At 39.1% G+C, this 14,929-nt stretch overlaps 1 protein-coding gene across 2 annotated transcripts in view; it reads left to right on the top strand.

The window, feature by feature from the left end:
* LOC130914622 (hemicentin-1-like) overlaps window positions 1-13,414 on the top strand; it is a 52,185-nt gene extending 38,771 nt beyond the window's left edge. The window contains exons 3-7 of one of the 2 annotated variants that reach the window (XM_057833990.1): window positions 3,929-4,043; window positions 6,731-6,982; window positions 8,740-9,018; window positions 9,187-9,465; window positions 9,552-13,414. In XM_057833990.1, coding sequence (XP_057689973.1) covers window positions 4,007-4,043; window positions 6,731-6,982; window positions 8,740-9,018; window positions 9,187-9,465; window positions 9,552-9,634 — 930 coding nt within the window. In that variant the 5' untranslated portion in view covers window positions 3,929-4,006 and the 3' untranslated portion in view covers window positions 9,635-13,414. Of the gene's footprint in view, window positions 1-3,928; window positions 4,044-6,730; window positions 6,983-7,382; window positions 7,482-8,739; window positions 9,019-9,186; window positions 9,466-9,551 lie in introns of those variants that run through there. The other variant, XM_057833991.1, reaches the window with a different exon arrangement.
* Window positions 13,415-14,929: the final 1,515 nt, after the last annotated feature.

The following is a 14,929-nucleotide window of genomic DNA, read 5'->3' as shown; positions in this document are numbered from 1 at the left end:
TCTGGATCTGCTGGTGCGCTTCAAGCCAAACCTGTTAAAACTCATGCAATGAGTAGCTGAAATATACAAATGAAAATATGAACTAAGACTTGATAAGGATGGGGAAAAAAATGATAAACTGCATTTTATATTCATTTTATACACCGCTTACCCTGTTCAAGCTCGCAGGGAAATGGTGCAAACCCCATGTAACTTCATTGCACTCCATTCAGTCACAAGTCACATATGGCAAGAAACAGCCTTTCAGATTCACACTTTTATTGAGTGGAAAATGGATTAAGGCTAGAAAAAAAAAAGTTTCCTGGGATTGGTAGTATTAGCAATGCATGGCATCCAGTTCCAATATACTGTACATATCATTGAATATGATCTATTGATATGTGGTTTAATCAAACCACATTTAAAGCAACACTTTGTAACTTTTAAGTTATGGTCATTTAAGCAACACCGGTGTACAAAAGCGGTAATGTTTTGCCTTAAAGTGCCTATGACAGGATAAGAAAAAAGTCTTAAATAGCATTATTATGTGAATGGCGTACCGCACGCATGCTATTTTTAGACCGTGACGTCGAATCGTAAAGCGGAAGTAAAGCCGAAGTGGGACATTATAGACCTGCCCTCGCATAGAAACAATGTCATTTGTAATCTTTTAAAAACGAACACGGCGATCACATTGCTTTTTTGGAACTTGTAGAAACGACTCTAGACATTACGACATATGAAGGATGTTTTCTTCATACGTTTCCCGAAACCAAAAACTCGGGAGGAGAAAATGTGAAGACTGAATCAACTTGCGCGGACTTTAACACCAGCTCTGTGAATCCATTCACATTTCATATGCAGTAAACATTTTGTTGGGTTGGCGTGGTCTTTCAGAGGACAAAGAGGTAAGCCATTTTTATATTTTTAACTTATTTTTAGCATGATGTTGTACCGTAATGCTTCTGTCTGAAAATGAATGACCTGAAAAGAATTACAATGGTATCTGACTGCCACTGTTACCGTTTCTGTTGTTAAGAAAAAACAACTTTAGTAAGGGGGAAGTGTGAATAAATTATAGAATTAAGATTTGTTAATAACGGAAAAATTAAAAGTGTTCGTTGGCTGTCACTGAGTAGCATTTGCGATCGCTACACAAAATATAAATTCCCCCCAAGAATGGTCAGAGACGTAGGACAACCATGGGATATAATATATTGGAAAGACGGGGCTGGTGGTAAAGGATAGCTTGTTGAAACAGGAGAATGTCATTGTCAGTCGAGTAAGAAAAAGGTGTCGATAAAAAAAGCTAAGGCTATGCTAAGGTAGGCTCTTTTTTTTTCGTCTTTTTCAGCACTCAACACTCAAGCCATCTCTTTAACTGAACATTTTTATGTACTTCCATATCTTTGCAAGTGAATTTGGCACCAGAGACATCATTTTCGGAGATAATTGGTAGTTTTAGCTTTGTAAACATCTTCTTCGTACACGAGTTCCATTCATTTCCTATTGGGGACAAACGGTGGCGTGTCCTCCCTTACCAACAGTAGCTAACGTCATGAATATTAATGAGCGGAAGTGACGTGTTGCTTGCGGTACGCCATTAGAATAATATTTTTAAACAATTCGACTATATACAACAATTTGGAAAAACGCAGATGACGAGAAATTAGTCTTTTAATCTGCAGTTTAGCCACGCCTACCATTATAGGGCTCTAGCGTCCCCAATAGGAGGATGATGTCGGCAGGGTCATGGTTTCATCAGATTTAAAATTGAGCCCATTGAGGGGGAATTATTCAGAATGAGGAAAATGCGACGAAGGGAGCCACAAAATGTCATTGGTCAGTCTCTCCTCCAAAAGCGTTCGCATCGACTTCTGTCTTTACAATGAATGGGGAAAGGGGGAAGTGACCTATGCCCAGGGCCGGCCCAGCCTATACGCAGACTATGCAGCCGCATAGGGCCCCTGACCACTAGGGGGCCCCCAATCTGGCGAATATTTAATTTATATTCTATTTTGTTTACTACAGTTCGCTTTATTTGACTTTTGTGAGTTAAAAATAAAATAAAAGTTCTTCCTTAACTTCTTTCCTCTTTTAGAAAAAGGTTTGGCGCTATCTACTATAAGTACTGACAATCATTTGGGGTGAGAAGTTTGAAGTATGCAGTGCAACAAAATCTGATTAATATACAAAATATGGACGTATGGGTTGGATTGCATGTATGGGTTTCACAGTACACTGTGACGAAATGGTGGGCCAAAAATATGGGCCCCTTTGCATTATTTTGCTTAGGTCCCCCAAATGGCCTGGACCGGCCCTGCCTATGCCTTAAGGCAGTCAGGAAATTTTTAGTTCTTTTTGTGTGGCAGGGTTCCTGCCATCCTCCTCAAAGTTCATTAGTGCCAGTGAAAGCGATACAGACCCCCTCACGATATAAAAGAAGTGTCATTCAACTAGTTGTCAGTTGACATATTATCACAAAAGTTATTAAAATATTTTATAAAGGTTAAAAAGATACCCAGTGTTGTTAAAAAGGATTTATACCGCATTGGCCCGAATATAAGACAAGACTTGAGTTTGAAAAAAGACTTTTTGAACACCAAATTAATTTTTATACAGAAAATAATTACAGTACATCTGAAACAAATGATTATAACAATATATTTGAGAGAAAAACGTGTTATTTTGCCTCATTCAAATTTTAATATCATAACATTTAAATATGTAAACTAAAGTGCAATCACATTCGTAAATGAATGGCTTCTGGTTTTTGAAATGTAAATAAACCTATCTATTGTGATAAAACAACAAAATTGTAATAACTGCATTAACCATAAAAGTGAAGTCTAACTGTAACTGTAGTCTTGAAACAAATCTGAATAAGGAAAAACATTGCAACAAAATAATGCAAACTGGTTAAACTAGTAGCTGAGATCTGTCATGACAGAACATCGCTTCAATGATATCTGGCGCCATCTAGCGTCGTGAATGGGGAGAGTAGCTGAGATCTGTCATAACAGAACATCGCTTCAATGATATCTGGCGTCATCTAGCGTCGTGAATGGGTGTAATGTCTAGACCGCGAATATAAGACGACCCCCTCTTTTTCAATCTCATTTCAATGCAAAAAAAACACCGTCTTATATAAGGGCCAATACGGTAATTCACAACAAAACCATATTTCTGAGAAAAACTTTCAAGTGACAGCAAACACCTATCACTGTCAATCAACTGAATTACAGACCAAATTTCTTTGTCTATCCAGTCCTTGTTATACAACAATGTTCCAACTGTGATATATCTGTTGTTCCATGTTGGTGTGTTGTATGGAATTAAATGGCTCGGACAAGGACACGTGACTGTGTCAGTGGATGCCATTGTTTCATCACCTTGAATTTTTTCTGATGCGTTCATAAACATTTCCGAAAGATTTGGTGGATTTCTTTGCTGTGCAAACGGATAACAATTGCGCTCAGTTCAGGTACTTTAGTGAATCTGTAACTTTTATCAACACTTAAGTGTGTCGAAACAAACACGAACCCAAAGAACAGGGAAGCATATGTTGCGAAATTTAAAATCCTAGGTGTTTTAGTGCAGTAAAAAGGTAGCAATATAGCAATAAATCAGGAAAGAATCTCATTTAGAATAAAGCTGGCGTAAAATGCCCCTTATGTAATTTTTTGTCGACATAAAATCTCAAATGTTATGTTGAATATATACCATGAAATTGTTACTCAGAAAAAGTCTTGTATTGAGTTCTTCTGGGAGTGGGAGACCTTCTTGTGTTTGACATCCGGAACCCTCCCATTATCTATTGCAACAAACTGGATTATTTTGGTTTACCGTCACACCTCAGGGAAAATCCTTTTAGTACATCATATTAACCAATGCCCTATAGTTGTTGTGAAAACGGAGGTGTGACCAAGTCTCATATTTGTCTATATAGGGTTTCTTGACATAAAAATGACTCGTTTCTGTCGAAACGCCACATCCACGACACAAAGATAGTTGGACACATTGGAAGATGGTGGTCTACATTGCTTTTCTGCTGCTGCTGAATGGTAAGAGAGCTCTCTATCATTTTCATTCTATCATTAGGAATAACTTCAATTAAAATGGATTATCATTACATTTTCCTCCTCCTTTTTCTGTTCCTTTTATTTAATTTTTTTTCTTGCTATTCTCTTTCCTCTAAGAAAATCAAGTCGCTCTAAAGGAACATGTTTTTTTCTTCCTGTCGAGGCATAATGTTAGCCGAAAAATAATGACATGGAAGCAAAATAATTGATGTCTAAGCAAAAAAAAATGTTTTTTTCTACATTGAATCAAAAAAATGTTTTTTACTTCGGAGCAAAAAAATGACATTGAAGCAAAAAACAAATTCTACATTAAAGCGAAGAAAAAAAATTGAGGTGACAGCAAAATAATATAAATTTCACAAAAACACCTAATTCCGCTAATCTTACACATGAGTTGTGTATTTGCGACTTAATTTCCTGGCAAACAACGGCAACTATGGAGCTAAGTCACTCGGGTTGTCATTAATTAGGGCTGTCACGATTTAAAATGGTCAACGATTAAAATTTTTAATCGAGTTAATCACAGCTTAAAAGTGAATTAATCGCAATTCAAATCATCTCTAAAATAGCCCATATTTTTTCTGTAAATTATTGTTGGGATGGAAAGATAACACACAAGACGGACATAAACATTCAACATACTGTACATACAGTCATTACTGTATTTGTTTATTATAACAATAAATCCACAAGATGGCAGTAACATTCTTTCCGTTAAAGGGATTCATAGATAGAAAGACTTGCAGTTCTTAAAAGATAAATTTGAGTACAAGTTATAGTAATTTTATATTAAAACCCCTCTTAATATTTTCGTTTTCAGCCACGTCGCTTTTCTTTTTGTGAACATTTTTTTTTTTTTTTTGAGAGATAGGAATATTATTTTTGTTGTGCTTTCTCTAAATGATACTGTAGTGACTTAACTGTTCCGCCCAAATGCATGATGGGAAGTTGGGCAACCATGACTGTCAGTGGCGGCTGCAAATGGTATAGACCCTACTCACCTACGTCACAAAATGGGCGTGTCGCTGTTTCCGGCCGCCATACTGTACCTCTTTTTCAGACCTATTCTCATTGTTTTCAATTAGTCGAGCAAGTTATAGAGCAATTCATGGAAGCCCCGGTGTTATCTGACGCTGTAAACTCATTGGATCCGTTGCATAAAAGGCGTTACGTGGAAAAGCTTCAGTTTATCCATTCGCCAGATCCGTATTTGATGCCTAAATCGATGTTTTTCGACCCGCTGGCTTCGCCTGACATCTGATACCCACACAAAATCAGCCTATTCTCACGAAAGTTTGAAAAACTTTAAGAGCTTGGAGGCTTATAAATGCTACGTTGCTGGTTGGGTGAAACACGTCCTCGTACACGAAAATTCGGCAGGAATCTTGTGCTCGGAAGGTGAGTTACGAAATTTTCAATTCAAAATCTTTTGTTCTTGCTAACATCCACTGACAAGTCTAATGTATTTCATGTCATTTGTCAATGGAGCTAGGGCTTTTAATGTTTATATGGTTTAGCGATAGCACTAACTACATACATACGTGTATGTTGTCGGCGATTAGCCTAGCAATGATCTTAATTGTGGTTGTCAGCCCAAAACCCTCTAAATATATATTAAATGCATCTTACCAGATATAAAATAACTACTACATAATCTGTGGTAGTCGTTTGGAGCCCAGTTTTCTCGTCGAATTGCAGCAGTCAATCGCGGCCTCTTCTTCGGGTCTCTCGGAATACGGTAAAAATTCGAGTCTCTCCGTCTATCTTCTCTGTTTTTGCAACCGACCGCCACACACGACTTCACCATTTTGAGTATTAATGTTGACGAGCAGTAAAACGTGCAATAATAGGAAGAATTTAAAAAGCGCTAATGCATTTCTATGACGAGTATGCGGACATCATGGCGCGGGGGCGTGGCTGTGACGTCACGTGAGTAGGGTCTATACAGTATGTTCTGTGTTGTGTTCAGTTAGGCATGTTAAGAAAAAGAACGTCTCCTGCTCTGCCCAAATGCATGATGGGAAGTTGGGCAACCACGACTGTCATTGGTGGCTGCAAATGGTATACAGTATGTTCTGCGTTGTGTTCAATTAGGCGTGTTAAGAAAAAGATCATCTCTTGCTCCGCCCAAATGCATGATGGGAAGTTGGGCAACCATGACTGCTAGTAGTGGCTGCCAAAGCTTAAGCCAATAAAAGGCGCGGTCCAATGAACACCTGTGCCCACTGGCATTTCTCTGCTTATTGCTCTCAATGTCCTAAAACGGCATCATCGTAAACTTTTTGAGGCAAGGCTGCCAAAGCTTAAGCCAATAAAAGGCGCGGTCTAATGAACGCCTGTGCCCACTTGCATTTCTCTGCCTTTTCGCTCTCAATGTCCTAAAACGGCGTCATCGTAAACTTTTTGAGGCAACGCATGAACGGGTCATTCCGTGCATGCGTTAACTGCGTCAATTATTTTAACGTGATTAATTTTAAAAAATAATTACCGCCCGTTCATGCGATAAATTTGACAGCCCTAAAATTTATCATACCTAATTGTTGAATCCAACTCAACTGAAAAGCTGAATAAATTAATGTAATTGATTTGTTCTTAACAAATGTAGAGCACTGGATTAAAAAAAAAAAATCTAACACAGGCCTCTCCATCTTTCATCGCCTCACATGCAGGTATACAGACGTCGGCATCCAACTTAAAAATCAGCTGGAGTGGCACAGTCAAAGCCGGATCGAGCACCACATTCACGTGCTCATCCAACTGCTTCGCAAACTGCTCATACATCTGGTCCTTCATGGGTCGTGAGTTCAATGGGAGCACACTCTCCTGGACACCAGATGGAATGTATCAGTCAGTGGTGTTGCAGTGTACTGAAAGAAATACTGGCATAATCAGCACCACACAGACTATTGTGGAAATTGAAAGTAAGTACTGCAAAGCTTGTCAACGGCAGTACAGACGGTAATACTGAGAGTATGATGCACTGTATATACAGCGGGGCAAATAAGTATTTAGTCAACCACCAATTGTGCAAGTTCTCCTACTTGAAAAGATTAGAGAGGCATGTAATTGTCAACATTGGTAAACCTCAATCATCAGAGACAGAATGTGATAAAAAAAAAACAGAAAATCACATTGTTTGAGTGTTAGAGTGGCAAATAGGTATTTGGTCACCTACAAACAAGCAAGATTTCTGGCTGTCAAAGAGTTCTAACTTCTTCTGACGAGGTCTAATGAGGCTCCACTCGTTACCTGTATTAATGGCACCTGTTTTAACTCATTATCGGTATAAAAGACACCTGTCCACAATCTCAGTCAGTCACACTCCAAACTCCACTATGGCCAAGACCAAAGAGCTGTCGAAGGACACCAGAGACAAAATTGTAGACCTGCACCAGGCTGGCAAGACTGAATCTGCAATAGGTAAAACGCTTGGTGTAAAGAAATCAACTGTGGGAGCAATTATTAGAAAATGGAAGACATACAAGACCACTGATAATCTCCCTCGATCTGAGAGTCCATGCAAGATCTCACTCCGTGGCGTCAAAACGATAACAAGAACGGTGAGCAAAAATCCCAGAACCACACGGGGGGACCTAGTGAATGACCTACAGAGAGCTGGGACCACAGTAACAAAGGCTTCTATCAGTAACACAATGCGCCGCCAGGGACTCAAATCCTGCACTGCCAGACGTGTCCCCCTGCTGAAGAAAGTAAACGTCCAGGCCAGTCTGCGGTTCGCTAGAGAGCATTTGGATGATCCAGAAGAACACTGGGAGAATGTGCTATGGTCAGATGAAACCAAAATAGAACTTTTTGATAGAAACACAGGTTCTTGTGTTTGTAGGAGAAAGAATCCTGAATTGCATCCGAAGAACACCATACCCACTGTGAAGCAGGGGGTGGAAACCTTATGCTTTGGGGCTGTTTTCTGCTAAGGGACCAGGACGACTGATCTGTGCAAAGGAAAGAATGAAGGCGGCCATGTATCGCGAGATTTTGAGTGAAAATCTGCTTCCATCACTAAGGCCATTGAAGATGAGACGCTGGGTCTTTCAGCATGACAGTGATCCCAAACACACAGCCAGGGCAACAAAGGAGTGGCTTCGTAAGAAGCATTTCAAGGTCCTGGAGTGGCCTAGCCAGTGTCCAGATCTCAACCCCATAGAAAACCTGTGTAGGAAGTTGAAAGTCCGTGTTGCCCGACGACAGCCCCAAAACATCATTGCTCTAGAGGAGATCTGAATGGAGGAATGGGCCAAAATACCAGCAACAGTGTGTGAAAAGCTTGTGAGGAGTTACAGAAACCGTTTGGCCTCCGTTATTGCCAACAAAGGGTTCATAACAAAGTATTGAGATTGAACTTTTGATATTGACCAAATACTTATTTCCCACCATGATTTTACAAATGAGTTCTTTAAAAATCAAACAATGTGATTTTCTGGGTTTTTTACTCCACATTCAGTCTCTCATGGTTGAGGTTTACCCATGTTGACAATTACAGGCCTCTCTAATATTTTCAAGTGGGACAACTTGCACAATTAGTGGTTGACTAAATACTTATTTGCTCCACTGTAGACTCTTGAGCCTTCCTGTGTGGTGTATGCATGTTCTCCCCATGCCTGTATAGGTTTCTCCAGGTACTCCAGGTCCTTTGCTGATAATAATTTCTCTTTTCCAGATCCGGTTTCAGTGAAAATCAGTCCTCCCGATGCCATACCGTTTCTGAACAAGTCTGTGAATCTTGTCTGCCACGTTGATGGACTCCCACCTCCCTTCCACTCTGCAAGGCCTGTGGTTTGGTACAAGGATGGGCAGAAGGTGATCCAAGACCATATGCACCTGCGCCACAATAGCACACTCCATTTTCAATCACTGGTACCATATGATAGTGGATTCTACCAGTGTGAGACTAACCTGAGCTCCAATCAGGTTTTAAGTCTGGGCTACCTGTTAAAAGGTAAGTAGATCAGGTTCTTGAGTCCTTAAAGGTAATTATTTGCAATTTTCAATGCATTTTATACTTGCGATTTTTTTAACGTGTTAAATGTTTGAAATGTGTTTAAAACAACTTTGATTAAAATTTTCTCTGACGTCTTACATTAACATAACCTTTTTTGTTGTTCAGTTGATACTCCATGGAACGTAAGCATCAGTGGGCCCGACGTTGCATTCCCAGGACGACTAAACACGTACATCTGCCTGATGTCGTGTATCTTGGACGTGGAGTGCACCGTGAGTTGGCCATTGAAGGACAATTTACCCCTGGGCAGCTTCCTCTCCGTGCATCGGAACAAGCTCTCGTGGATCCCCATCACGCCTGGAACTTTCCAAAATTTCACCTGCCTTGTAGAAAATGTAGCAGCTGGACGATCAGCCACGGCCACCAAAATGGTGGAAGTCAGAGGTAACAAATGCTATCTGTTGGTTGTTGTTCCTTCAGATCAGATATTGTTAAATGAAATAATAAATGTAGTTTCTAATCTTCCACAGGTATCCCAGTCTCTGGCTCCTCACAGTTGACTAAAATATCTTCCTTGACTTTCGGCCTCTCGCTGTTATTGGCAACTTACTAATCACCGTTACTTATACGTATATCCATTGTCGAATCATTATATTTTTTGATACAGTGACTTGCTCTAAAATTTGATATAGAATACAATTGAAGTGGACATCATATGGAACAGTAATATTAACATGAGCTGCCGACCCTCCCATTTTAAATAAATTTGATGCCTATTTCCATTAATGTCAGTGAAATTAAGTGCTTGTTGAATTGTGTGGGATCTCGGACTGCCTGCTTAACCATCAACTGACACATTAAATAGGCATGTCATTTTTTTAGTTACGTCTTGTTTCTGAAAATGTAGAGTACACATCAGGGGTCGGGAACCTATGTCTTGCGAGCCATATCTGGCTCTTTTGATGAGTTTAATGTCGAACTGGCCGGTGGTTTGTTGATTTGCGCTCCCCGTCGAATTGCTATCTAAAGCGCTACTGAGCATTCGGATGGCAACCACACGCCCCAAAGGTTATCACAGGTCAAATGTCCGTCGAGTTGATCGATCATTTTGACTACGACATCATTGCTGTTGTTGTTGTTGCTGCTGCAAGTGGGTAATATTTTTAAAGTATATTCATTTTACAGTGCCTTTTGACCACTAACTTCCTTAAGCAATTACGTATGCATGAAATAATAGAATACAATATTGATGATATTGTGAGATAATAACAACGTAAGGAAGTTAACATTGTATGATATAATTATTAAACATTTGGATCAAATGGGTTTTATGGAGTTTCATGCTCGAAATCATACAGAAATTGACTACAGTGGTACCTCGACATACTATCACTTCGACACTTCTTCGACATCCAACGTAAAATGTGGCATTTGTTTCTACATCCGACGACATGCTCGAAATACGACAATTTATGACAGCGCTGCAGTTTCTTTGTTTTCCCGACACACGGACTCAGATTTTCTTGTGAGAGAAATCAACAAGGGTTCCAAGAATGTTAGTGCAGGTGCTGAAAAAAGGACAAGGGTGACGCTTACCACTGACATGAAGATGGAAATGACAGAAAAATATGAGCGTGGAATGCGCGTTCGTGAACTGGCTCGACAACAAGGCTGTAGAATGTCTACGATCTCGACAGTCCTCCTCTGACCTCCGTTCGCCAGTCTTTATAAGTTGACAGTTATTATAATTGTAACATCGCCAAAGAAATGGCCAACATCGTCAGGTTTTTGTTCATTTATTTCAGAACTTGTGCAACACAACACGCCTACTGTCCGCCACAGCTAAACAGAACATGAAAAGTGAAAGTAAAAACTCTAACACAACTCTCTCACTCTGTCACATCAGCCACGCAGCGTGTTCAGGTACACCATGCAAAACACATCCGCCACATTAGAAGCCCATTTGTTACATTATTACAGGTATTTTTATTACTATGATTATATTATTATTCCGATTTTCATAATTTATTTGTTTTGCTCTGTGTAATTGCTATTTTGCAATAGTACCAGCAGTATTAATTATGGATTTAGTGTAGGTTTTCAGGCTGTGGAACGAATTAATGGAATTATAATGTATTCTTATGGGAAAATCCTGCTCGATATACGACCATTTCGACTTACAAACAAGGTCCTGGAACGAATTAACTTTGTATGTAGGTATCACTGTATGTACGTATCACTCTATAATGAAATAAGTATATTTTTTCACTATCATAACACTACAAAAGGTTTAGAGAAAGTGAGAAAGAATCATAATATTCATTGAGAAACTGGGGAGTTATCAGATTATGAGAAATTACTAAACTTGGATTTTTTTTTTGCAAGATAATTAGTTTATTCATTGCACACGTTCATTTGCTTTCAATCATTTGGTTCAAAATCTGAACTCAACTAGTGCTAAAAAAGATACTGGTATGCCTGTTTAAAGATTATAGCGATAAATTGCAGTAAAAGATGCTGTGCAGCTCTATCTTTTGCCATCATCAGTGTTGTTAATAACGGCGTTACAATATAACGGCGTTACTAACGGCGTTGTTTTTTTCAGTAGTGGGTAATCTAATTAATTACTTTTCTCATCTTGGCAACGCCATTACCGTTACTGAGGACGGAAAGGCATGCGTTACTATGCGTTACTATATTGGTCGAAAAGTCTGAGGGAGACGGACTCACCGAGACGACAGAGCAGAGCAGGAGTAGGGAGGAGGCAAGAAAGTTGTGACGCCGAGCAAACGCGATGCTAGGTAGCTCCAATAATACATGTTGTAGCAGATAGCCGACAAACTACGCCGGCCCCGCATGTTATGGTAGATATGGTAGACATGGTAGATATCACATGTACTGTACATAGATATAACTAGATGCAAAATGACAGACATGGCACTAAATGAGTTAGTAGACAGCCGCCATCTTAAAGCAGTAGACTTTTTAGAACGGCTCTGTTGTAGAGAACCTTCCTAGCGGACCTAAGTAACTTTTAATCTAAAATACTTCTAAATCGGCAAAATCTTGACTTGAATCTATCTTTAAATCATGAAACAGTTTTAAAACTTTCATATGTCGAAAGTAGAGAGAAGGGAACCAATGCAGTTGATTCAGGGTAAAGGGTAAATTAGGGTAAAGAATTGGGCTTGGGCCAATTGTACCAAAAACCTTCACAAAAAACTTCCCATCGTGTGGCCAATGTTTTTTTTTTTTGTTTTTTTTTTTGAGGAAAAGAAAAAAAAGTAATTATCACCAATTACTTTGCCAAGTAACTAATTACTCTTACATTCAGGTAATTGAGTTACTAACGCAATTACTTTTTGGGAGAAGTAATTTGTAACTATAATTAATTACTTTTTTTCAGTAAGATTAACAACACTGGCCATCATCCCCCCTATAGTTATTCTATAAAATATTATTGTTTATTGTCTCCCCCAACTTTGAAAGCCGATATCCGCCCCTGCACTAAATATATATATTTTTAGACAGGGTCCTTAGAGCATGCAAGTATTTTAGAGAAGTTGGCGCAAGAAAAAAAAAAAAAGAGCATTTTTCAAACCTTGAAAACACGACAGTAAAATCGAAGCATTTTCAAGGATTTGAAGGACCCGTACAAACCCTGCTAATTATTACTCATGTGTAATAGGTGTGAAGTTACATAATCCATTTCAAAGGGTTAAGTAGACGGCCCAATGTCATGAGCCTGGCCCTTCTCCATTCATTGTAGGCATATCACACTCAGCCTGTTGCCACTCCACCTATCAGGAAGCTAATCAGCCAATCGCTCGTAATTACCTACACCTGCAACCTGTTACCAGCTGCGCATGACACGGCTTTCAAGCAGTCAGTGTCAGTTCATCAAGGATTAAGTATGCTCCTGATCCTTGACCGCCCTTGACCGATCACCAATTCTGACCCAGTCAGCTCAACCTTCTCTGCTTGACCCAACTACGCCAGATCTCCAGCCTGCTTAGACTGGACTGCCGACCCGACTACGCCATTTCTTCAGTTCCTGACCGTTTTTCAGTGCCTGCCAACAATAAAACCTTGTGTTCGCGATACGCTACTGGTTCTCTTGTCATAAATCATTCAGTTGTCCTTGAATTAAACCGATATAGTCTATTTAAAATCTGCAAAAATTGTATCAACCAGAGGCTCAACATAATATCTGTCATTAGGTCATGAAATTGATTATTTACACCCCTAGTGTGTACTCTGCTGTACTTAGTTTACTTTTGTATACGTTTGTACAGTATGTGGGCCATGTTGGATACTGATGAAAAAATGAGTGCATTTTTTGTTGTTTGTTTTTTTGTTTATTCAATGTTCTAACAAACTTCATTTATTTTTAACTGAGTACTGAAATTGTATGAAACTACAGTAGAGTACCATGACCCTGACATGGATAAGTGGTGTTGAAAATGGACGTGTTGAAGCTAAAGCAATGAGAAGCTGAAATATACAAATGAAAATATTAAATAGGACTTGATAAGGATGGGAAAACAATGATTAACTGCGTTTACATTGCATTAACGTTAAGTCACGTATGGCAACAAACAACCATTCAGATTCAAACGTTTACTGAGTGAAAAATTGGACTAAGGTTAGAAAAAAAATTGGGATTTGTAGTATTCGTCCAATTCCAATATACTGTAAACATAATTTGATATGATCTCATTGGCTTATACACTGTAGGCAAGATTGACATGCGTAAATAATGACAACAGCAGTTTTTTTTTTTTCCAGGCAGTTCATTCATTTTTACAAATACAGTTATTCTGCTTTCAACAAATGACAAAGCTTGACAGCAAATAGCAGCATGATTGCCATAAGGTTAATAAAGTGTACTATTTGGGTTAATGCCAGAGAAAGCAGGGTGGTAAAACTGCTGATGCAAAGAAAGAAATTAGAAGGGTTGATCAAGAGGCTTTGATAGTTGGTGATTAATATATAGACATTATATTTGAAAGATGTATGTTTCACACATTTTATCATTGAAGTACAAAATAAACATGTTAAAAATGTATGTTTCACCAATTTGCTTATGGTGGAAGTCCAAATGTGGTGGCGCTGTGTTTATTTAGTATTGAGGTCATGTCGCTCTCGTAGCTAGGGGTGAAAGTGGGGTGAATGGTCCAGAACTGAGTTCCAGCAAGATTCGCCACCGGAACAAGGCGGAACAGTGCTTTGATCCCGAAAATGTGCAGGCAACTGGCAAAACCACATGCTAAAAACAACCTGCCTGGCTCCCACACTGGCACCTCTAAGAGGAAAACAATCTACTTACGTCAGATTTACATACACAAGTGTTAACAACAAGCATAATAAAGTGCTTGTGTGCCGTTATTCATTTCCACCCCAAATTTATTTGTAAAATGCAGAGGAAATTATTGTACCCGTTTATAACGCGCACCCTAGTTTTAGCACCAATAAATAGAAGAATACAAGAAAACAGAGCTTGTGTACAGATACAGAAATGTCATTTACTGACTGGTGAAACACAGCACAAGCATAGCATATTGGTAGTTCAAAACATTAACATAAACTGACAATATTTACAGTAATAATATGATTTGACAACCTCTCCAACTTACCAGAATCTAGGAGAAAACAAAACAGATGTGACTTTTCTTTTAAAGGCTGCTGGATAAGTTGCTCGCTTCATCATGATGAATAAATGTTTCTTCCATGGATTGATACGGTAAAATGGAAGTGAGAACGTAAGTTGGAAAATCCGAGAGAGCTCATCGCTGTCGACACGACAGTAACAATAGGAACTATTGTTATTTGGGTTCGAGTTTCCCGAGGGACAGATATACTGTAGTTGACGGACACACACAGGAAGTCTGTGTTGTTACGTATGTTA

Source organism: Corythoichthys intestinalis, chromosome 4 (assembly GCF_030265065.1).
Source record: "Corythoichthys intestinalis isolate RoL2023-P3 chromosome 4, ASM3026506v1, whole genome shotgun sequence".
In the NCBI taxonomy this organism is placed as follows: Eukaryota; Metazoa; Chordata; class Actinopteri; order Syngnathiformes; family Syngnathidae; genus Corythoichthys; species Corythoichthys intestinalis.
This window is presented reverse-complemented; position numbering and strand designations above follow the sequence as displayed.